The 25988-nt window shown below is 46.7% G+C and overlaps 1 protein-coding gene across 1 annotated transcript in view; it reads right to left on the bottom strand.

The window, feature by feature from the left end:
* The window catches only part of LOC147711781 (uncharacterized), a 98128-nt gene that overhangs the window by 21584 nt on the left and 50556 nt on the right, over nt 1-25988 (bottom strand). Inside the window, exons 9-10 of the mRNA XM_086922507.1 lie at nt 25873-25962; nt 15606-17003 (exon numbers count right to left, since the gene is read on the bottom strand). Of these exons, the coding sequence (XP_086778633.1) occupies nt 15606-17003; nt 25873-25962 (1488 nt within the window). The remainder of the gene's footprint in view (nt 1-15605; nt 17004-25872; nt 25963-25988) is intronic.

Genomic DNA, 25988 nt, shown 5'->3' on the forward strand with positions numbered 1-25988 from the left:
CATAGCAGTAGGGTCTTGACCTGGAGCAGGAAAAGGTGGGTAAGAACCCACAAACTGACCCTTCAGAGGTTCCGGATTCGCCTCCTCTTCCACAGGTGGATGTGTCAGACATCGAGCCCTCATTCAAAGGGACCTCTTCATCCTCTCGAGCCGGACACAGCGCCCGAGATGGATTCGAAACCGGAGCCAGAGATTGAACCTGCGACTTCAAAGGCGAAGCCTCACCTTCTGGATCCAAGACCTCTGGTGGTGGACACTACATCCTTTCCATGTCTCCTCTTAGGAGACTTCGGTCTCGAGTCCGAATCCTTACCGGAGTGATGTCGAGATCCATGCCTTTTCTTATGCTTTTTTCGATTTCGAAGCATGATCGGATGACGACCTCGAAGGAGACCCCGTACAAGATCTTGACCTAGATTTCGACCTTGCCCTTATCGAACACTATCTCAAAGTCTTTACTTTTCTTCCTTTCAACTTCGCCACCAGAAGTTTAGTTACCCTCTCAGGTAGTGCTTTCGGGTTCATCTTCTTACGCGAAGAACAGCCTTCGACATCATGGTCCGAACTCCGGCACCAGATACAGTCCCCGTGCGGGTCCGTGATTGACATCATTTTGCTGCACTCTCCACATGGCTTAAACCCGGTCGTCTTAGTCGACATCTTCAGCGAGACAAAAAAGAAAGAAAACAGTAACAAAGTTACTAATAGCTACAGAGATTCCCCGAAACAGTTAGCGTCGACGACGCAAAAAAAAAAAAAAAAGGGAACTGACGTCATCATGCCGGCGTGGGCCTATTATGGTGGTGATGTCAGCGGAGTCACGCGCAATGCCGTGCATCTGAAATAGTCGGCGCGAAGCTACAAAAAAGAATTTCCGAATGTTGCTGAGGCAAGGGGATATTCACAAGGTGAGGAATCCACTGGTAGATGTATCTATCAGAAACCTAGGTTTCAGTGAAGCCATCATGTAGCTATAAACTCGTACTGACCAGTGCCCAGTACATGTACTCAAGATGGCTTCCCTGTTCACTCGTACTTTCTAGCAATTGAACTAGACCGCACAGGGGCCTCTGCTCATGCAGATAGGTCCCCACATGTAATACAATGCACTCTGCCTTAGGACTGTAAGGCCTGTTGTAGGGATGACATTTCATGCAGTGTGAGTGCATGACCCCAAGGGCGTGTGCCAGGTTGTGTTTTCACACTGGTTTGCTCCATTTCATGCAGCTTGCAATGGCAGTCAGCATAATTTTGGTGGAGAGTCCCCTAATGGGTGCAGCTTGCCACAATATATGCTGCACCCCTAAGGGACCCTCTTTACTACACATGCCCTAGGTCCCAGGGGTATCATTTACAGGGACACAGAGGCGCTAAAGGTCCTGCATACTGGGGGAACAATTAACAGTTACCTTATTTTTAGGGAAAGAGCCCCGTCGACCTGGACAGCAGGAAGCAACCCTGTGTACTGTCAAAAGTGCATCAAATACTAGGCAAAAAGCGGGGATTACAATGTCAAAAAGGGGCACTTTACTACAAAAGATGTTCAAGCGGTAGGTGCTTCTTGTGGCTTGGGGTCTGAGTCGGAAGTGAAAATAGCCTGAGGGCTGGACAACTGTTGGAGTTGAATGCCCAAGGGGCCGGATTCTTCACCTTGTTGCTCGCCGAAGGTGCTGTTCCCCGAAGAGAACGAGGTGTCCTCAGGGGTTTGCCACTGCATCCTCTGATGTGTCCAACACCTTCCCACCCCCGGCTGCCAAAAATGTTCTCTTCAAATAGAGACCTCTTGCTTGGTGCGGTTGTGGAGAGAAGGAATGTTTTCTTCCTCTTAATCCTTATGCTCTCTTAGGGGATATCCAGTGAAAGCATAGTTCTGACCATGTGTGGGGATCCCGGAGCACCCCTTTACAACATATCTTAAGTGTAGAGGTTTGCCTTTTTTCAGTAAGGCTTGGATAAGCACTCAAGTTAGTAAATGTTTTGCAGCCTATGAATGAGGCTATAATGGCCATGTGATTTAATTTGCATTTAGAAAGGGTTAATAAATAATTAAAAACAAGAAAAGTTAGCTGGAATTGCGTGGTCTTTATAGATCCTCTTTCCAAACGTTTTTTTTTTTTAAAGGAAAATGAAAGGTGGTCAATGTAGACTTATAGGCAGCAACTGTGCCAATATGAACAGTCTGCCTCTAAGGGATCAATGCCCACTAGTTTCCCACCATGCCCAGTAGGTGGCAGTTACCTCTGTTCTTTTTCACCAAGCCAACGATCTTAGCTAGGGAAACTAAGGATTTCAATGGTGATTCCACTAGGAGAGAACTAGGAGTACAGGTAAAGAAACCATTCCTTCTCTCAGGGGGGATCTTCATTGATCATCATAAGTACTTAATTTGTAGGGATGGGATTGTTACTCTATTGTGGTGGAATAGAAAAAGAGACGACCCATACAGCAAAGTAAGCACATGGATTCCTCAGGGAATCATAGCCTACTTGAGGATCTGTTCTCGCATAAGAGTCCAAACTAAAGTGTTTGGTAAAAGACTGCTGAAATATGCAAAGCGTGTACATGGAGATCAGTTCAAAGGAAACATTCCTCATTAAAGCAGCTGTAGCGGTTTTCCCTCCAGGAGAATGAAGTTCTTGTTTCCCTGACAATTTTAATTTCCTTTCTGGTAGCATAACAAGATGCAAGAAACTATCCACCTGAATATAAATGGTTTATATGTGGCTTAACATGTACGTTCAGTGCCACAGTTTACAAACAGTTGATTAGACTTGCAGATGACTTGTTACGTTTAGGTAACAGTTTAAAACCTGCCTAACATCTAAAGTGTGGAGCGTTCCTTCTGCTGGACTGGGATGAAAAAAAAGTAGTCAACGTAATGGACTGGTTAATGTGATAATCTGAAAACACTTTGGGTAAGAAGTTGGGAGGAGTCCTCATAACCACCCTACAGCAATGGAATATGGTATGTTTATGGTTTGTGAGAATGAAGCTTGAATCTCACCAACCCTACGTGTGGACGTGATAGCCACTAGGAAAGTAGCCTTCCAAGACTGGTATGTAATGAGGCTTTATGGATGGGCTCAAAAGGAAATTGCATGAGAGTATGAGGGGGGCGTATTGAAGGGAAAGCTTTCTTAACCCCCTATGCAATCTTTAATAAGGACATTGAAAAAAAGGGTTTGTGAATGACATTTTCTATAGGCAATTGTCGCCAAATGGATTTTAATAGAAGAGAATTGTAAGCCGGATTTGACCAGATAAAGCAATTATAGCTTCTTAACACTTTATTGGATCACGGTCTTGTCACAATGCATTGATTGGTGTTTAGTCTCCTACTTACACATGCTCTGCCTGCTTTGAAAGATTTGAGTGGAGCCCTACAGAGTCCAGAAGAACGGTCACCCAGGCACTTGTCAGCTGCAAACGAAAACTACAGCAACACTCTACACCGGCACCACCCACAAACTAAGAGAAATTACAAAGAATCCAAAACGCTGCCGCAAGACTTATCCTGGACATCCCCGCTGCAGCCACACCTCCACTGGCTCCAGAACAAAAGAAATCACCTTCAAGCTCCTTACACATGCTTAGAAGCCCATTCACACAATCGGACCTGCATACTTCACGCACCGCCTCTCCTTCAACACTCACACCAGACACCTCAACTCTGCCAACCGTGCCCTGGCCACTATCCCACAGACCCGCACCACCACAACAGGAAGAAGATCCTTCTACCTCACTGCAAAGACCAGGAACTCTTACTCTACATCTCAGGCAATCACCCTCACTGCCTCAATACCTAGAGGCAAAGTTGAGGATTTTTTTGTTTTCCGGTATGTGTGAAAATCGCACAAGAAGATGGGGTTTCGAAAGATTGGTGTAGAGTGCACACGTTCAATGATTGTACCCCCAGAAGCCTGGTTGCAGAGATTCTCAGGCCTCTGACTAGCAACTAATTACATATTTGGGCTTCCCGTGACAAGAATCTGGACCTGGTCAGTCCGTCCCCTGCCCTCGCCCTTTTAGATGGTACACTGTTGTCATGCTGTCAGTCTTTAAGGACAGTAGGAAAGACTTCAATGCCAAATAAAGAGCTTGTAAATCCAGGAGGTCTATATGATCAGTCATTTCCTTTGTGGCCAATGTTCCTTTAAATTTGTAGGCAATCCATGTGCAGTCCCCTATCTAACAGGTACTATTGTCAGAGAACACGAAGATGAAAGGTATCCCTTGAAGAAGAGTATTAGACTTGCACCCCCTTTTGAGGGATTGCCTCGATTGGAGGCAAGTGAGATCATGTTTTCCCAGTTACAAGACTATGGACTCCACCGGTCCTCCAGAAATTGTTGTGGTTGTCTTGTTGGTCTTGTGGGGAGACTGGCTTTTGGCATCCGAAGTATGAAAGAGGTCATTGAGCCTAGGAGAGAAGACACTTTTCGCACCGTTGGATGAGAGGCTTTCATGAGACTTTTACCTCGAAGGTGTAGATAGTTGCTCCTAGATAAGACATTGTAAAGTCTGGACTGGTGAGGAAGACTTTCTGCTGACAGACATGAAGACCTAAATGGTTGAGTAGAATTATTTAGATAATGACGCTATGCTTGTTGCGTTGAAGTCTTGATAAGTTAGTTTTCTAGTTATGGCGAGACTAACATTCCGAGTTTCCATAGACATGCGGCAACCCCAGCCATGCACTTTGGAAATGTTTAGGGGGCTTATCTGCAGCCAAATGGAGGAACTTTGCACTCAATAGTGATAGTTATCTACTTCAAATCTCCGGAACATGCAATGTTTTCTGGCTACTGGAATGTGAAAGTACGCATCCAGAAGATCTAGGGAACAGAACCAGCCTCCTTGATGGATTGGAGGATAAATTTGAAGTAATGCTAACATTCTGAATTCCCCTCTGTCTCCATTTGTTTGCGACTTTGAAATCTAGTATGGGTCTGAATTAGTTTTTTGCGACCTTTCTTTTTCACCAAAATACCTGGGATAAAACCCAGTGCATTGTTGGTTGGGAGGAACGAGCTCGACCGAATTCTTCTGCAGAAGGATGTTAAATTCTGATCTCAGCATCTGCCGATGCAGAGTGTATTACATATTTGGTGGAGTGCTGGTGAATCTGAGACATTAACCATTCTTTACAACTTTCAGAACCCAGGCATCTTTTGTGATGATTTCCACTCTGTTAGATATTGTGAAATACCACCACCCCAGAGTGGGTATCGGAAGGGGAAGCACAGACTCACCGTTTAATGCCTGTAGGCAGCTTTCCCATGAAGGTGAATCTGCTCCTTGGTTGCCAGCTCTTCCCTTAGATTAACTCCTTTGGTGCTGCTGGAAAGGTCTTTTCTGCTGCCGTTGGTGGTGTCCTTGCAACCACTGAAGGGTTGAGCTTATAGAAATGCCTTTCATAACATTTTTAAAAGCTGTTTTGTTGTTCCTTGGGTTTCTATAGACCAAACACCGGAAATGTTGAACGTCAAATTAAGTGTTGACAAAAATTGAGACATTTAAGAGAAAAACCAAAACCGGCAGAGCTCAGTGTTCCACGATCCTGTCACCAGAAGGTGGTTTAATTTTTTTTTTTTTAAAGAAAAAAAAAAAAGCAGGAACTGCCACCTACTGGGCATGATGGACTACTGGTGTGCTGTGAGCCCAGAAAGGCAGAGACTCTGTGTAGCCTATCAGTATACATCGTCTTCTTTTACTTTGTGAAGACAAATTTAAAACCCAACCTGCTCTATTAGTAGTAGTGTGGGTGAGCAGACTTCGGCCTAACAGAGGAGCACACAACAGTGATCAATAGAAAAACACCTCAATGAGATCCAGACCAATTTTAGAAAGTTGTACTTCATTTAAGACCAAGATCTTGGTAATAAGGTAGGTACGTTTTTACTTGAAAATACTTTAGACTGACCGCAAAACTGTTTTTCCCATAGGATAACATTTAACTGTTTCAATCATTTAAGTACGCAACTTACAGAACCAATCTTCGGGACCAAAGTTCAGGAATAGGTAAGTAACACTGCATCAGCAGTGGCACAGGGACAGCCGGGAGCAGAGGTCAAACTGAGTTTAGCCCAATACAATTTAATGGAAACTTGGGGTCCTTGGAGCCACTCTGCTTGCAGGTAAGTGGAGTGGTTGCAGGGGCCAAGCTTTGAGGGTTAGGATCCACGGGGGTGGTTAGACAAAGCAGTACCCAACATAAACTACCTGCGGCACAGGGGCAGCTGGGTGCAGGGTTCAAACACGAAGTTGGGCTCCCAATGCAATCCTATGAACTTCTTTTCAAAAACAGGCTGCAGGCATCAAACCGGAGGGTCCAGGCATAACACCAGCGACAGCACAGGTAAATTGAGGTGGTGTGGGACCCAAACGCATCGCTAGTCGAGCTCACCAAAACCCGGGGACTGTGGGTGCAGGGGTGCCTTTAGACATCGGAAAGCTTACAGGGCCGAACGCAGTGGATGGGACCCTTCAGATTCACTTTGCAGGTGTCGTCAAGGTCAAGAAAGTCAGTTAACACAGAGTTCTGGTATTCACTGTTAAATGTGAGGTGCAAAACAGAGGGGCGGAGGGGGAAACCCTATACCCCTCCAAGAAGTGTCAACCCGGGTCGACACTGCATACAAAGAGACTAGAACAGTCAATTGGTGTCGACTCTGGAGAGCAAGGACAAAGCCTATCAGTTGAACAATAATAATTGATATCTCTTCAAGTCTTTCGTTGGTAGGTGGTGTCTTTAATGTTCAGCTGGGGGTCGACGACAGTAACATCGTTGACAGGACAACCACCGTCGACAAGTCCACAGCAGTCGACGAAGCACCCATTGACGGCAAGTCCACAGCCGTCGACAAAGTCGCAGTCGATGGAGCCACTGCCGACGAAACAGTCATCGACTGAGCACCCGCCGACGAAGAGGCTCTCTTCACAGCAAGCGTCGACTAAGATTTAGATGTCGACGAGATTCCTTTCTTAGACGTAGAGGAGATTGGAATTGTCGACGAGACAGATTTGAAGCGCACACACACACACAATCGACGACACGGACGTCAATGCAGCTGCAGACGAACCGCTGGCACAAGTAGTCGTCACTGTCGTCGTCAGAGCTGGAGATGGCAGATTCGTGGGAACGACCATAGACGCTCCAGTCGACGATTTAGCATGTTTTTTTGCGGAAACATTCGTAGGAGGCGCCGTGGACGCCTGAGTGTCAGATATCAGGGGCATAGGCGTAGCAGGAGGTGGAGACAAAGCAGGAGCCTTCAGGAGTTGAAGTTTCCTCTTCTTTAGGAAAGAAGGCAAATCCTGCACACTGCTACATTTAGAAGTGGCTCTAGACACACCTGACGCAAGGCTTTCTGCATCAGAAAGAGGTGAATCCTTACCCTTCACCTCTGCAACCACAGGAGGAGACGCCCTTCCCTGTCCTTAAGCGTCTTGGTTGAGAAAGGCCTGCAAATTTTACATTTTCCTACTTCATGCTCTGGATAGAGGCAGTAAATACACTTCTTGGGAGGGTCCTCTGAGAAGTCGCAATTTCCCGCAAGAAGCACATGGTCGAAACAGACTTACTTGAAGACATCCTAGAAAACTGTAGAAATCCAGAATGAAGTTGAACTGAGCAGAGCACAGGGAGATACCCTTCACACGACGTATGGTAGAAAATCTGAGGGCCTGAGCCCCCGAGGAGAAGGCTCTAGAGGGGTGCTTGCGCCTGATTGGCTGTAGTTTGGACTAACATAATGACATGGATATGCTATAAGAGTGTTTTTTCTTCTAATGTATTCCTATGTGTTAAAGCTAACCTTAGTACTTATAAGTATTTATAGTTTTGGAATTTATGTAATTATGTTTTTATATACATATATTTGTTTTATTGTGATTTTATTTACTGTGGGGCTCCCACTTCGACGACTGGGAATATTCAAGCATGTGAATCTATGAAAGACACCCCAATACTGGAGAAACCACATAAACAGGCAAGGGGCGTGGTCAAGATGGCGACCTGATCGGACGTGCCTCACCCGGCTCTGAACCCCGTATTGCCCCTTCATTCGCTGGCATTTCCCCCAAAATTGCTGGTATCCCAGTCCGCTGAGCTGTACTCCACAGCGTGGCATCACTGGCCAACCCACGACCACAGACTCGGTCGCCGGCGTCTAGCACCCCGTCGCAGACATCGGCCTGCAGAAACTGCGCAATGGCGGCGCCGAGTTGAAGTTCCCTGACAAGGCCCACAGTAGATAGGTGGGCCGCAGGGTGCGGCGGGGCACGACCGGAACCTCAGCGCATTTGGACGGGCCCCGAAGGGCGAGCTGTGACTCCCCAAAGCACCAGACAGCACCGGTGAGCTGCTGCAAATTGAGGCCCCGGCTTCGGGCCTAGAGAGGGAGATAGTAGGAACCCACCTGTGGCTGTGCAACCAAGAAAGAGCTCCCTGCCACGAATCCCGTGCGCCCACAACAAAGAGGCGGCTGACCCCCATCACCTGCAGTCTACACCAGGAGGCGATCACGAGGCCGTGCATACGCACTAAGAGCCGCCGCAGACATCGGGACCCCGGCCTCGGGCCTGCTCCGGAGCACAGTAAGAGCCCGCCCACAGCCAGCCCTCCCGGCGGGGTATCACCGTAACGGAGGCCCCGGGCCTGGTCCGGGTGGCAGAGGGGGCCTACTTGCGGCTGGGGGCCCCCGGAGGAAACCAGGATACACCCGATAGCCTGACCACGCAGCAGCTGAGCCCTGGACCCTGCAACCAGCCTTGGACGACTACCATTGGGGTCGCCGGCACGCACATGTGGAGAGGGGAGGACCTGGGCTAGGGGCCCAGGTCTCGGGCCTAGCCTGGCACCTAGAAGACACATCCACGACCCGGACACCAGAGGGGAAAACGCTCGCTCACGGGCCCCGCAATTATACCGGCTTCTTGCTGCGTGGCAGCCGGTTGGGAGTCCGGGGCTCCCTTGGCTTCGCACCGGGAAAGCCCGGTTTCCACCGGTGGGAAGGCGTCCACTAGCGCCCAGGAGACTGCGTCTGGCCCTCAATGACAGCGATACGGCTCGCACCCCACCTTGTTGCAACACACCAAAAGAAAGTAGCCACGCCCCGAGGGCCCTGGAGAGCCCGACCCCGGGGTCCCCGCTGGGCCGACAGACCTCAGGTGAGCCCCAAGCGCAGCGTTTCTGGGAGGACACGCCTGCCCCTCAGCCTGATTTGGCCACTGTAGGGGAACGACATTGAACTAGACTCGGTCCCCCTGACATCTGAAAGCGACAGAGTAGTGGCGGCATGGCGGGCGCAGGGGAAATCGCAATATCGCCGACATGCTCAACAAGGGTGCCCCAAAGGGAGCGAAAATCCAGGCATCACCCTCACCCACAAACTCCTGCCAGTACCCCACGCCAGGATGACGAAAGAGCTCCAATCACGAAAGCCTTCCTCTAATCGCTTTTTAACACCCTGAGGGATGACTTCCTGGCCCTGAAACAGGGGAACAACACGAGCTCCGCCGAGACGTTGACGGTCTGGGAGACTGCATAGCCACGATGGAAGCGGACCAGACTCGCAGCATGGAGGTGGAACAATTGCAACAAGAAATCCTCCGCCTCCGGGAGCAACAAGTGGACCTTCAGGCCCACTCGGAAGAGTCCTCAAACTAGTGATGGATTCTAAAACAGACAGATCTGGACATAGGTACGGAGAAGCGGGTACCCTCTCCACCACCGGCAAAGCGTGGCTGAGTGACCGTGGTTTGCTAGACCTCTGGAGGACCCACCACCCAAGGGCGTCTCAATTCACCTACTACTCACATGTGCACCACACATACGCCAGGTTGGACCACTTCCTTGGCTCTTCAGATTTATCCACTAGCCTTACAGACATTTGCATTGTCCCGGCAGCCATTTCCAATCATGCCATTGAGCTGCAGCTAGCGATCCCCACACCCCGTAGCCCCCCTGGGAGATGGCGGCTACGTGAAACTCTCCTGCACCGCCCGGAGGTAACCAAGCAAATCCATGGGTGCATCACTGATTACTTAGTTATCAATGACTCCCCCCCGATACATCGGCATCAGCCTTGTGGGGGGCCCTGAAATCAGTTGTTCGCGGTGAACTCATAGCGATAGCGGCGGCAGAGGCTAAAGAACGCAGGGCCAAAAGAGAACACCTCACCTCCCAAGTATCTGAACTCGGGAGAGCTCATAGCCGCACCGGAGTTCTACGAGTGTGGAAACAATTGAAGGACGCTAGGGCCCAATTAGCCAGCCTTGACACGGACAGGGCAGAGCTCGCTGCTCTCCGCCTTCGCCACACGTACTATGTTGGGGGGAAACAGGACTGTCCGCTAACTAGCCAGCGTGCTGAAAGTTAAAACCCAGCTCTCAAAAATCCTAAGCCTCAAAGACTAGTACGGCGCTGCTGTTGAAGGGGAAGCTAGGGTTGCAGAGGCCTTCAGGGACTTCTACGCCTCGCTATACAAGGCGGATGTTGTTTCGACAACGTCCATTGACTGCTACCTGGAGACTGCAGAGATTACCGCATTCTCCCCGACGAACATGGAGGCCCTGGATGCTCCCATCCGTCTAGATGAAGTAGTGGCAGCTATATCCCGCCTACGCCCCCTCAAGTCCCCAGGACCCGACAGCTTTTCGGCCAGATTTTACAAAAACCTTTAGCTCGCTGCAGGCTCCTGTGCTCACCCGACTCTTCAATTCCTTCGGCGGTATGGGCTCCATCCCTCCGGATATGCTAGAGGCTGAAATTGTAGTACTGCCCAAACCAGGCGAAGAACCCTCCACCTGCGCAGCATTTTGCCCTATCTCCCTTCTCAACTTAGACTTCAAGTTCTTCACAGGTATCCTGGCTGCACGCCTCTTACATGTCTGCCTGGAATCCTGGAACCAGACCAATCGGGCTTTGTCCCGAGCCACCAATGTAGCGACAATACTAAGCGAATCCTCCACCTAGTCGACAAAGCTCACTTCCAACAGTAGGACTCAGCCCTATTGGCCATAGACGCCGAAAAAGCATTCAATCGGTTGGATTGGGTCTTCCTACAGAGGGTTCTGACCCGCTTCCGAATCGGGGACCGCTTCCAGTCTTGGGTCTCGAGCTGCTATCACTATCTGCAAGCGCTGGTTCGCCTGGGAGGTTGGCGCTTGAGTCCATTTGAGAGCCAGCGGGGCACGAGGCAAGAATGTCCACTCTCGCCTTTCCATTCGCTCTGTATATCGAGCCTCTCGCGCAAAAGATCCGCGATAACCCCGATATACACGGCATCACCTTTGGCGGGGAACCCCATACGATTGGCCTTTACGACGACATCATAGCCGCTCGACTGCCCGGAATGCTCCATCACTGTTTCTGGAGGAATTTAAGCTTTTCAGTGACATATCCGGCTTTAAAATAAATAGGGGGAAGTCACGGATACTGCCCCTGGGCAGCAATGCCCACTCCCTCACAGGCACCCCATCATATGGAAAGGGCCTACAAACGACCACATGACTCCCGTACTTGGGTATTTCCCTCACGTCCTCCACCGACTCGACGGTTGCCCTTAATTTATACAATTCTCATGTCCCAGATCCGCGCTGACCTCGCGCGGTGGTCCAAACAACCACTTTCCCTGCTAGGGCGGGTTGAAGAGGTCGGCATTGCCAAAGATATTATACATCTTTCAAACCACCATTCCTATCATGCCCCAAGCTGGCACTATCGCGAACCTACAGACAGCCCATCAACACTTAATTTTTTGGTTGGGGGTATTGGGAAAGGCCACGCTTGCACAAACAGTTGGCATTCCGAGGCATAGATGAGGGGGATCTTGGGATCCCCTATCTCTTGCAATATTTCCAGGCCTCCCAGCTCCGCTATCTGGTGGAATGGTATAGACCAGAATCTGAAAAACGTTGGCTATTTCAGGATAGAGTGATGGCGCAGACATCCCTCTGGAAGATCCCTGTTCCTTCCCAGTCCTCATAGACCGCGGTACCTCCAAAGGTCCCCCATCACCCGCACCATCATGCGGGCCTGGGACACGGTCGCTGTGCGGGGGGGGGCCTCCAACGACCTTCCCCTCCCCGCTCACCCCCCTTCTAGACAACCCGGAGTTCCCACCGGGCACCGATCCTCACGCCTTCTCGCAATGGCGTGGCACGAGTTGCCGCTCGGCGGGTCATCTTTTCGATCTGCAGGGCTTTAATTCCTTCTCCGACCGGTCGCATGGCTATGGAGTGGTCTCTCCCCAGCTCTTCCAATACTTTCAGATCCGACACTGGCTTATGCACCCAGACTATGCCCCCTCAGTTGGCAGGCGAATGACAGTTCGAGGGGTGTCTAGTGACAAAGGACTGGGACAAACATCGCATTTCAGACATCTACAAGATGCTCACACCCAGCCTTGCAGGGCAGAGACGCTGGGAAGCAGAGCTAGGGAGAACCCTGACAATTCGGGAAGGGGGATATTATATATATATATATATATATATATATATATATATATATATATATATATATTATAGGGCCTCCCACACCACACGCAATACCGCTGGCAGAAAGGCAGCAGTGAAACTAGCTCTCTACTGGCACCTCACCCCTGTTCGGCGACACAAAGGTAACCCAGTACGCAGCGCACTCTGCTGGAGAGGATGCGGGGGACAAGGCACCATGACCCACCTCCTTTGGGACTGTCCAGAAGTTCGGGACTACTGGAAAGTGGTCCTAGACGACAGACCGCACATTTGACACTGAAGTTCCACGGTTCCCAGCTTACACCTTACTGGGCCTTCCCAATGCACTCACCTTCCCCCTGAAGTCAGCACGAGGTCGACAGATGGGGATTGCAATGCAAGCAGCCTCACATGTTTTGTCACTCTGGGGATCCGCCACCAGACCCACTCACACAGGATGGCTACACAAAATATGGTTTACAATGGGAATGGAGCGCATCCACCCTGCAATCAGCTGACACATTTCGGAAAACCTGGCTACCATTACTGTCCCTCCTCTCCAACGAATTCAATTAAATCACATGCTCTAGATACCTCCGTCTACTACGGCTTACAGAGACACTACGAGACCCTCTATGAATGCGTGCAGGGAAACAGTAAACAAGATGCGGACACCTTGACAGCTGACTTACAGGAATGGCACACTGGTTGGGGAGGGTTGAGGGGGGTTACTTGGTTTCAGTTTTTTTTACATTCTTGCTCATCAGGCCACGCATTTATGGGTGTCACCTCGTACCCAAGACTGGGGGCATGTACCTCGCTTTTAATTCAATTTACGGAGAAGACCTACGTGCCTGTCTCAAGTGCTTTCTACATGTATTGCCCTTCTGTTACCATGTATTGCCGGTCTATACTTTTGAAATCAATAAAACAAATTTGAAATTAAAAATACAGGCAAACAGTGGGGGACGGACCATGCCAAGGAGGCACTTTCTCACAGGCAGCAAACATTCAATACTTCGAGAGCTTATCCAGACCCTCCAGGATATCGCGATTTGCCGCGAAATCGGCACTTTTGTAAAAATGCAGCGATTTTTACAAAAGTGCCTGTGAAATCGGCACTTTTGTAGAAATCGCGCGGCATTTTTACAAAAGCCGCTATATCCAGGAAGGGGGGGGGGGGGGGTCTGATTAGAGCTTCACACGTGCATGTAATGAGTTGTGAAAGGAAAAGCAGCGGCCGTGGGGGACTCCAATCTGAGAGTAGAGTCCGCCGTGAGTACTCCTGGTGCGCATAAATTAAAGCGTTGGGCCCGGCAGGAGCCTGAACAGCATCGACAAACAGTGAGTAACACACTCTCAGCAGCTCTGATGGCCGTGCTGCAGTTGTGCGGCCTGCGGGACCCGTGCGGCTCACCACTGTGGCCGCCGGACCGGGGACACACTCGTAGATAGGGAGACACATGCGCAGTCACTGAAAAGTAAGTACATTGGCCCCATGCTGACACCAGGCAGCCTGTGGCCACTGCTTAATTTTAAGTGTACACTGTAAATTTCAGATCACAGCGCCTGCACCACGGAGCGCACCACCATTGTAGATCTGCATCGATAATTTCAGACACCCTAACTAGTTAAAATCTGCATGTAGGTCTGCTCTGTCCCCTTATTATCGAGGTATCTGCAAGTTCTGATTTCAAATTCATAAATCTGCACTGTCAGCAAGCCGCAGCAGGGCTGCTCTGCCTCGGCCGCGTGACCCTTGCTTTTTCCTCACAATTCGGGAGAGCAGCGAGGCCTTCCTGAATATATTGAACACAGTCCGTAAATTCAGAGTAAATGCCAAGGTGGGCCTTGCTGCACCGGTCACGTGCCGAAAATATCTGCACAGGAGTAAGGACAGACATTGGTAATCCTGAGGCTTGCCTGGTGATGCAGCCACGCTCAGAGTCAGTGAGTATGTCAGCTGTCCTGACTAGTACTATTATCGTAATTTATTAACAGGCTGAGGCAGCTGAGATCCAGACTGGGGCCTCTCAGGACGGGAAAGAAATATTCCTTCCTAGTTGTAATTTGCTGTGAAACTGCAGCAGCCCATAATTGTGAAGCACACGCTTGAGGGAATCAAAGTGTCTACATTGTAAATAAAGCAAATATACATAGCTTCATGTTGTTAAAGAACTAAAAAATGCGAAGATATCTGTGTTGTAGGAAAAATGGCCACATAAAATGCCGCAAAATTGCCACTAACTTTCCATATTTGTGCAGCTAAATTTCCATTTTTGTACCGCTAAATTTGCTTATCCAGGCCTTACTAAAAAGGCGAACATCTATACTTGAGATCCATTGCAAAGAGGTGCTCTGGGATTCCCGCACAAGGGCGGGACTTAACAGGGCTTATGATGATCAATGTAAATCCTCTGAGAGAAGCAGCTTACACACCTTGTGCTGCGAATTTGTATGGCATGGAGACTAGAAAGGTGTTCCATCACTCTGGGTACATCTTCCACATAGGTCTTGGAGGATAGTGGTGTGCTGCCCTGAGAAGGGCCTTCTGTCCTGCTGGTTAAAACTGGGCATTCGATGAGGTGCAACACCCAAAAGAAAGTAGGCAATTAGAATTTCTTCTACTGAAATCGAAACCATTGGTTGGGCCAGATAAAAAGTGAGATAAGTTGGCAAACTGAGCCCCACTGTTACACGTCCGAACTAGGTGGTCTAAAGAAACCAAGAAAAACCCACAACCATCACCCAACATGGAGTTGGTGCCACTGTGCACTGTAAGCTAAGGGAGAAGTCATTGTGACTCCAAAGACTAAGAAAAGCAATATGCAAACATTAAAACCCAACACTAATTGCAGGACTGTGCAGATCATGTGTATTTACCACAACACATGCTACAAATGTATGCATCGCAAACCTGCATCGTTACATTACGTAAAAGAAAGTGAAAGGATTGTCATCCTACTAAACAGATGCTGTCCCGGTAAGTTATCACATTAATGAAAATGCTGAATATTAAAGCTCAATAGCTGCAAATTAATATGGTTGGCACAATTGAAATGTGTTGAATGCTTAAAAAAAAAAAAGCGTTAAGTCAGATCATCATTTACATAAGTTACCTTGAGAGGTCAATACATTACACTTACCTTTCTGAATAATGTTCAGGTGGGAAACTGCTTTGTGACTGGCTTTCAAATGCTCTTGGTCCTGGTCTGGTATAACTACGATCCTGCAATTCTCTTGGATTGTCATATATAGAATATTGCCTTGGACCAGACCCGTTATTAGGAAAACCACCCTCTTCTGGGTTTCGATCACGAGGAGTAAAGTCTTGGAAAGGTTTTCCTCGTCTTGCAACACCACTGCTAATAAAATCTGCATCTTCGACCTCAGATGACCTCAGATGTGATGAACGACTGTCGGGAGGAAGTCGCATTCTTAGTTGATTTTCATTGTAAGAAACACCAGGGTTCCCAATCTGAGAGTCCATTTCTAAATCACGTGACTGAGGGCCATGAAATGGCCTTTGACCAATATTGCGATCTGAATAAAAGTTATCTCCTGGGGTTCCATCATTCTGGTTGCCATGGGATATTGAATGGCCATAAGGTGGCTCTCTACGCTGGTAACCTCTTTTTGAGAAATCCTCTTCTGCTTGCACTGCTTCAAAAGGACGAACTTGAGGCCCACTATAACGTCGTAATTCTTGACCAGGGCCATAGTTTGAAAATCCACCATCTTCAGTCTGTGCATCCATATTTAAAATACGAGCATCCCGACCATGAAAAGACCTTGCTCTATTTACATCTTCTGTCTGTCTTTCTGCTTGAAAATCATTCATTAGAGATTTTGGTCTTTGTCCTGGTGCACTGTCAAAAGCATTACGAACCCGTTCTGGTGGAAATCCACGGGATTCCCCTTCAATCGGAGGTCTGAATCTTTGTCCTGGTCGACTGTCATGGAAATCATTTTCATCTAGTTGGCCTTGTGCCTTGAAATCATCATGGCCTGGATAGCCATAATGTCTTTGTCCCTGTGGCATAGCAAATGCATCCTGACTGCCACCTTCTCGAAAATCCCGATTTTCAAGAGGGAAAGGTCTTGCTCTTTGGTCAGGCCTGCTGCCATGAAAAGGTTTCTCATCCATAGATGTTTGGCCTTTAAGCTCTTCAAAGGACCTGCTGTCATGAGGTTGCCTGGCAAAATGTTGGCTGCTATACATTTCAAGATTCCTCCCACTTTCAAAATCATATCTTTCATCAGGAAAAGGCCCTGGTCTTTGTCCAGGCCTATGAAAATCTTCCTCTACAAAATTTCGCTTTGGTGCTTGGTCACCATCAGACATGCGTCCATGAACAATTCGTTGTCTAGGATCAGGCCTATTATAGACTTCATATCCTTCCATACGCATCTTCTCATTTAAACCATACTGTACTTGATCAGCCTGAAAAGGGTTTAATACGTCTCCTTGACCAAGATCTCGCTGGCCTTGGATATCATCCCATTGCTGTCCAACAGGATAGGGTCTTTGACTCCATTCAGTTCTAGTAAAAAAAAAAAAAATATATGTTTAAGCTAAACAATTTAGGTGGAAATATCAACAGTGCATTTAATAAATACCAGCGTGGCTGTGAGCTAAACAAACTACGTTGAACTGGGTCGAATTGTTTTTCAGCCACGATAATAAACTGTTCTCCATCGCAAGATAACTAATATGTCAACACTGGATTACCCAAGCCTTTGCCAGGGATACAGGAATACTCAATATAACAATACAACTCAAGACATACATTTTCTGCACTTTTAAAATAACTTCAATTACAGCCGAAAACAAGCCATTAACTGGGCAGCGTTTACTCATAATTTCTCTAAAGAAAGAAGTCAATACACTGGACAGACAAAAAGGCATCACTTCAGAGGATATTTTCCTCCGGTGCTGAATTCTTTGAAAGTCCATTATTCATGACGAGCTGGGCTCGGCATCAGCGTGCGAGGAGGCTACGCCATGACGAGCCCAGCTCGTCAGGAGTGTGGAAGGGGTTAAAGCATCACAATGCTCTGGAGTACGACAGTACACGGTTTTGAGTGAGACAGTTCTCACTTTATTTTTCTTCTCACCGAAGCAAAGATGACCCAATATCAAGTCACTGCCCTTTCACCTACCTGCTTCATCAAAGAGGTTTAAATAGATCGGCTTTGAAAGACTTTAGTCAGCTGTTCTCTCAACCACAATGCCAGCTCATCTTGACAAACTTTTCTTGCTATAGAATCAATTAAGGATAACTATACATGTCTTGGCTTACAAACATTCACATTATCAATGTTGGTTCCTGCTCAATACAGGGCAAATAGATCGCAGAAGGACAAGAGGATTTTGCTTGCAGGAAAGGCAGGACTTACGAGACTCACTCGTGTCTTCATGGAAGAATCTTACGGTCCCTGGCCTCTAGTCCTAACTTCAGTACCATAGTCATCAGATGTTTCAGCATACCACCAAGGGCCATACTGGAAGCTACTGCATACATGTCAAATCAATTTGCGTGCTTTGTACTCTGGCAAGATTTGGGGGGGGGGGGGGATTTCTCTGTAGTATACAAGACATGGAATGTCGGTGGCAGTTTCTCAACGTGGCTTTTTTTCCCTTGCTTTGGTTGCAGTAAATTTCAATTGATTTCAAATAATATTTACAGTGCGGATCTAAGTTCTCAAAGGTATCCTGGCGCCTATACCTAGAAAGCCAGTCAGTGTAATCCGCGACATACTTTATAACGGAAACGGCCAGGTTTTTTTAAAGCCTTCCTAAACAATAGATCTTGATATGATCTTAGTGAAGGTGTCAAGCTGTGCCAGAGTTAGGCAGCCCTCTCCAAAATAGCCAGAATGCCAGACCCAACCATGGGAAATTTAGGGATGCAAGCAAGATTTGCTTTTGAGGTGCACAAGGCTCTCGGATGCACGTAGCGTTTGTATTTCATTTACAGCGAGGTAAGACCTTTCTTCTCTACCGTTCTAAAGGTAATGCAGAGAGATTTAAAGAAGACTGTCATGGAGGCAAGTGCAGGTCTGCAAGGGCTTGAGGGGACAATGAATAGCCAGATTGGCAGCAGCTCACTACAATCTCTTAAATAGTTAGTAGACTAGAAATACATCATTACAGTAACCAAGTCTGCTCAGTACTGTGCTTTGCACAACAAGTGCCTTTGTGGACGAGGGAAAATATAGCTGGATTTCCCAGAGCAAGAAAAAACAGTTAGCAGCTCCATCATGTTAACATGGCCTTTGGGAGAGAGAATTGTCAAAACTAACACCTAAAATGTGCACCGTTGAAGTTGCTTCTGAACCAGCACTACTTGTCTAGGGCCAAAAATGTGATATTAGCCAGGACGTTGGTCTCCCAATTGTGCAGCAGAGTATCTGCTTTATATCCATTTAAGAAATTACAGCTCCGCCACCCGAGACCTCTCAGTTACGAATTCCCACGAAAGTTCCTGCCTGAGAATTATTCAGAGAGAATCAGCTGAGTGACATCCGCATAATTAATAAAGTTGATGCCATGACTATGAGAGCCGCTAGAGGGTGTACATGTGAACCCTGGGGCACCCCATGTTCCACTGTTTTAAAGGCATAACAAAAAGATGATATTTGGATAGGTTGTGTTCCATCTTCTAGATGGAATTGAATCCACTTAAGTGGACGACTGTTTACCCAATCTCCAATAGTCTGAAACGGTAAATCTACAAAATCTGGCTTCTACAGGTGGCTAATAGATGAATACTAAGGCTGCCATATGACCATGGTCCCCAGGCATCCAAGAGAACATGCACAGTTTTTGTACAAACAATTCACCATTTCCAGAAACTAATATTTGTCGTAATGATACACGTAAATCTACAGTAGAGTCACACTGCTAAAATGCAGTGTTGTAATCATGCAATGCTACATCTGGCCCTTTGTTCCACTGCGCTCCAGGCTTTGGACACACCACACGTACCCAGAATGAATAAACTGCCTAAGCAATTGTAGGGCAATGGTTGATCGTTGTGGGCCTAGTCCCCCAATGTGAAGTAATATGCAATTTTTGGTAACTACTGGTTTGAAGTTGTAGATTTACATGTTGTGCATACCCCCATAATGGGACCAGCTAAGATGTATCACAGCATTAGTTGCAGGCAGCCCCAACAGAACCTGTAGAAAAACAAGGGCTCAGAAGACTTCAAGGATGTGCATGGGTGGGTGGAGGAACGCTCAGACTGGTAATGCCGGAGAACTAAAGTTGCCCTTGCTCAGCTGTGGCAAAAACAAGTTCTACAACTGGTCACAAAGGTTCTTCATCAGACAGACAGATGAGCTGCTTTGTCCTAGCCTCATAAGGTGAAGTCCGCCCAAGCCCGGCCCAAGCCTGATCAATAGGCATTTATTAATAGTGATAGTTGGCAAATATGAACCTGGAAACATTTATTCATTCCCTGGCTTGACAATGCCATTAGTGAACCAAGAGGCAAGTTACTGGTCATGTGGAACCTCTATACAGGAAAGGTTATTACATAAGCAACATCAGTCTTATTTATTAAATCAAAGATTTGTCACAGCGCACAGTCTAAATTAATTTAGAAGGTAAATTTATATGTGATAATTAAATAAAGACATCAAACTATTCAGATTCTGGTCTGCATTTATTTTTAAATGTGGATAAAAACGGAAATTGCGTTGCTTTTTGAGTGATTTTAAATACTGTGACATGACTGCCAAGGTAACAGCTGTGTGGATTGATGGGTTATGGGGTAAAAAAGAAAGGAATTTTAATATACGAACAAGGTTGATAGTGAGATTTGCATATTTTCATATAAGTTGATTGATCTAATGTGGGTGTTCATATCATTGAAACCTGGCAAATGTTCCCGCTTGAGTGAACATTTATTGGTAAATAAATGCCAAAATATACCAGTTGCAACTTCATTTCTTCACAAAACCCAATAAAGATGGACAAATAGATAAGTTACAAAAAAAAAAAAAGAATATGGATAAATTCAGAGAAATGTAAAAAAAAAAAAAAAAAAAAAAAAAAAGTGCCCTAGTGGTGATGAAAGAAAAAAAAAAAGAGGCAAACTGAAATAAACCAATTTGGTCAAGTGAGGGAGGCCAGGATTGATTCCAGATTATCAGATTTCACATAGTACATGCTTACCTTCCCCAATACCTATACCCATCTTCTAGACCGCTCCCCGCACCCACCCAGATGGCCTCAAGGCAGCCTTTGGTCACAACAGCATACTTTTTGGCCCCTCGAAAAATGTTTGCGAGTACCCATGGTATGGAGCAATGCCAGTACAAGAGGGTGGACTAAAATTAACCATGAGGAATGTGTGGGGGCCTTAAAAGTGCAACGAATGCTAAGCAGTTATTGTCTTAAACAGTCACAGATGGGAGCTACTTAATGGAAACACATTTAACTGCACTTTCGGAATGTGGATTTAACAAGCAGTAGGGGACAATTATTTTGCTTCCTACAATTCTTCGGCAAGAGGCATGGCGATACTAATAAATTGTATTTTAAATTTCAATTATAACAGTAATGTGAATCTGAAGGAGAGATACATAGACCTACAAAATATCATTGGATAAGAAAGGCTGACTTATTAACACATGGCCCGAATACGGATGCACCAGTGGTCTACAATGACTTGCTAGCAATAACGGATGACCTCACAGTGGCCATTCTTTTTTGGCGGTAGGTAGGGTGGAACGGTCCATTCTTGGATCACTCCCCAGCGATAACAAGACTAACATTAAACTACCCATGGTCTTGCAATTCAGCTGCTCATCTTTCCGTAAGCTGCATCAGGAAATACTGTTTTTAGAACCAGATCAGGCAGGGATAACTGAATTCTTTGAACATTACAGACTTGGACTCAAAGTTCTCGGTGGTATGATTAATACTTAAGGATTCTATTAAAGGGGTCTGTATGACCAAGCAGGGAGGCATACCAGAGTCAAGGCCAATGAAAACCACAGAAAAAACCTTGTACTCAGAGGAAATAAAGCCAGGTAACAGTTAGCAAATGGTACGGTACGCACCAGGACTGGATAAAACCAGAATTCTATAAAGAATATGCCAACGTTTTAACTCTACATCTACTTACAATGTATGAAGGACTGGCCTCTACCGCCCCCATTGCAGGAAGCTGCGATTGAAAACATAAGAAAATGTGCCACTTACAGGCCACTGTCCATCTTAAACCTGGGAATAACATTAGGGAAGGCCATAGCTAACAGGCTTTACCCATACAGGAGGCTTAATTGCTAAAACATCACCAGAACAGTCAGCTTTTGTACCAGGCAGGCTCTTGGCGGATAATTTGAGTACTCTGTTCTCCATATCACATTAAGTCGACCCTGCTCCTCCAGTGGTAGCAGTGCTATTAGAGCCCAATAAGAGTCTAATTTCCTCAGTCAGCCATTTATGTTCGACATTACATCGGATGGGATTGGGAGCACGTTTTGAGTTGCAAAAGAAAGATCTCATAGCAAGTATTAGAATAAATAGGCACCCAACCCCATTTTTGTTCACAACAAAGCAGGAGTGCTCGTTGTTGTCCCTACTTAGAGCTAGCTACAGAATCGTGGATGAGTAATATAAAGGAAAAGCACACCCACATTGGAGTCTCTTTTGGGTACGTTGAACATCCCTTAGACCAGCCCACCCCCCCTGCCTCCGTATCTTGTGAATTCACCAAATTCTGAAGATTCTCGGGTCTGCATATAAATTGGGAGATGTAATATTATATCCAACGGTGATATTACTTAAACATGCTTCTGGGATTCCCTGCATTGGTGCCAGGAGTCCATTTGATACCTTGGGGTTAAAGTCTACTAAAGTGCAGCCTTAATACTGTGAGAGGATTATGGACTGGCAACATTGAAAATACATGATAAAGCAAACATGGCACTCGCTCCCCACCTGATGGCTGTACACAGTAATCATTAAAATGGCGTTCCTGCCGCAAAAGCTGTACCTTTAAGGTAATGGGTATATTTTTACAAAGGCTTTCCCCAACAAATATGCTCAAAACTATCAAAATTCATCTGGGTTAATAAACAGTCAAGAATCCCCTGTGACATTAAGACCCTTCCCATATGACAGAGGGGGCTTCGGAGTCCCCAATATAGTGCATTGCTATATTCCCAGAAAGCTGGAAACACGCCGACCTCAGCGCCCTCCTGAAGAAACCCACAGCAGACCCCTCTGAACTTAAAAAGCACCGCCCCATATCCCTCCTCCCATTCCCTGCCAAAGTCATTGAGAAAGCCGTCAACAGCCAGCTCGCCGCATTCCTTGAATCCAACAACTCCCTCGATCCCTCTCAGTCCGGATTTCGAGCCAAACAGCACCGAAACCGCCCTCATTGCAGCGAAAGACGACATCCGAACACTACTGGACAACGGAAAAACAGTGGCCCTCATTCTACTTGACCTTTCCGCCGCTTTAGATACAGTCTGTCACAGCACCCTTATACAACGCCTCAGCAACATCGGCATACAAGGAAAAGCCTTGGACTGGATCATCTCGTTCCTCGCCGGGAGAACTCAAAGAGTCCGACTTGCCCCATTCAAATCAGAGGCCACTGAAGTCACCTGCGGCGTACCACAAGGATCACTCAGTCCCCACCCTCTTCAACGTTTACATGAGCCCACTCGCATCCATCGCGCGCCAACACAACCTTAACATAATCTCCTATGCTGATGACACCCAGTTAATCCTTTCCCTCACCAAAGACCCTAACACCGCCAAAACCAATCTTCACGAAAGCATGAAAGAAGTAGCCAAATGGATGAAACACAGCCGCCTAAAACTTAACTCCGACAAAACGGAGGTGCTCATCCTAGGATCTTCCCCCTCTGCCTGGGACGACTCTTGGTGGCCTTCGGCTCTGGGCACAGCACCCATACCCACAGACCACGCACGTAACCGTGGCTTCATCCTAGACTCCTCACTCTCAATGTCCAGACAAGTCAACGCAGTCTCATCCTCCTGCTTCAACGTATTTCGTATGCTCAAAAAATCTTCCGTTGGATCCCCCCCGAGACAAGAAAGACTGTCACCCACGCACTGGTCACGAGTCGACTGGACTATGGAAACACAATATACGCCGGAATCACAACCAAATTACAGAAAAAACTCCAACGCATCAGCAAGACTCATTTTGGACATCCCTCGCCAAGATCACATTACCGGACACCTAAAAGACCTCCGCTGGCTTCCCGTCAACAAGAGAATAAAGTTCTGTCTCCTCACCCACGCACACAAGGCCCTTTACAAACTAGGACCCGAATGCCTCAACACTCAACAGTCCTTCTACACACCCACCCGCCAACTAAGATCCTCCAATCAAGCCCTCGCCGCAGTCCTGCGTATCCGAAGATCCACCATGGGAGGTAGATCCTTCTACTTGGCGGCCAAGACCTGGAACTCACTCCCCACTCACCTCCGCCTTACCCAGAACCATATCTCCTTCAGAAAAGAACTTAAAACCTGGCTATTCGACAAAAAATGAACCCCCCCTCCCCAAGCGCTTTGAGACCCTCTGGGTGAGTAGTGCGCTATATAAACCCCTGAACTTGGTATCTCAGGCCAAGAATATAACTAGACCCGAATGCTCTCGCACAGAAAAGAAGCGGACAGGGCAGCACCAGCATCCCTAAAAGAGTCACAGCAAAAGGTGTCCAAGCCTAAACCGCAATTTAACACTATGTCTAATGCCATGTGGCTGTGGCAAAATTTGCAAAGATATAAAGAACTGATCAAATTTAGTTGCCCAAATTCTCTTCACTCAGTAACCTTCTACTACCAATCACTTCAGAAACCAAAGCAAATCAATTAAAAGCCTTAATTCTTAAGTATTGGGCGATCTATTCATAGAGCAAACCTCCACACCATTAAATATTTGTTTATCGGTTCCGCCTTGCAATGAAGTCCTGCTTCTCCAAGTTTCTCGCGGAACTACCAGACTTTCAAGCACTTAACATGAAATGGTCAATTCGCTCAGTGATCATTATAAAACTACAATGCTATTAGTGACGCTAGATCCATGTGTTTGTTGTGGGCTGAGACGAAGGGGAGTCAGGGACACTGGGGAACCTGTGTCAGTTAGGCTGTGGTGGCTATATACAGGAACAAAAAGTATCCTTTAACAGTAAACACGGGCTATTACAGAGTTCCTACATAGACTTAACTACACACCAGCAGGCTTAAAAACAATGGGCCTTTATGTAGACCCATCTAGCTTGAGCTATTGAAACCCCATTGTGGATTTTAAACACATGGCCATGAGCATTCCCATTGTGGAAGATAAGTGGCTGTGGAAGAATATTGGACAAAAGTTATAGAGATAATAAAGATGGTTGATGATCTGCACCCCTCCCCAAATACTTTTAGTAGTGTTATTTGGATATATTAAAAAACAACGAAGTTTGAGATTCATGGCTATTGCTTGCATGTTGGGTTCAATATTCCTGCTATCAAGTCCCAGGGGGTTTGGAGTCCACTTCTCGCACCTATTTAGCAGATAAAGCTGTCAGAAATGAGGAGGACGTGGATGGGGAAAAATACCCCACAATATGCAATGACATGGATAAGTCTCCGAATCAAAGCGGGCACGCAAAGTGTATGTGGTCATGGAATCACATGGCAGAGATGGTTGCTAGGGCAGAGGGATGTTGATAACCGGTCAATTTCAAATGAGTCCGCTCCAGGCACTGATTTAATGAAAAGCTTGCTCAAGGGCACTAAGCAACAGAAATGATCAGGTATACAATTTTTTTCACAAATGGTATGTGGTGTTTAAATGATAAAGATTTCCAAACAAAGCAACTCTAGAGGATACGAAGATGCAGTTTTGAGCAGAATTTAACCCTCGGGAGAAAAAAAAAAAAAAAAAAAGTTACGGGAAATAAGAAAAGCTGCTGAGAAACTACCTCCCCGTTTTGGATACCTGCACACGACTACCACTGATACTTTCTTTTGCTCTTTAAAATAAATCCTAGAAGGGTGTTTTCTGTCGGACGTAATGGTAAGATGCTGCCTCAAGCATGTTTTGTAGTCATTACTTTCATATTTGAAACATGTATGCTAGTAAGATACCAGCACCTGGACAGAGTCTTATTTTGATGAATATCATTACTCCATACAGAGTGCAACCTACCCCCTACTTACTCTTTAGATTCTCAAAAAAGGCAGTCTTTGCAGATGTACCAAAGATAAAAGTGAAGGATGATATGAAGAGGCATGCAATTTCATGGTCAGCTACGTGGCCAATGGTAACAGACATTTCAATGTTCTAGTCTACTCAGGACAGAACTGAGCGCAACTATTCAAGTTTGAACAAGCTAGGAATTCAGATGCACTGAAACAATTACCGTGCAGGATCCTCAAACTGTGTCACAGCAACAGGTCCAACAACAGGTCCACCTTCTTCGTCGGGATCAAAATCATCAATACCTTCGTTGCTGAAACAAAATAGGTAGGTGTATGA

The sequence above is a fragment of the Lissotriton vulgaris genome, chromosome 5, assembly GCF_964263255.1.
Source record: "Lissotriton vulgaris chromosome 5, aLisVul1.2, whole genome shotgun sequence".
Classification (NCBI taxonomy): Eukaryota; Metazoa; Chordata; class Amphibia; order Caudata; family Salamandridae; genus Lissotriton; species Lissotriton vulgaris.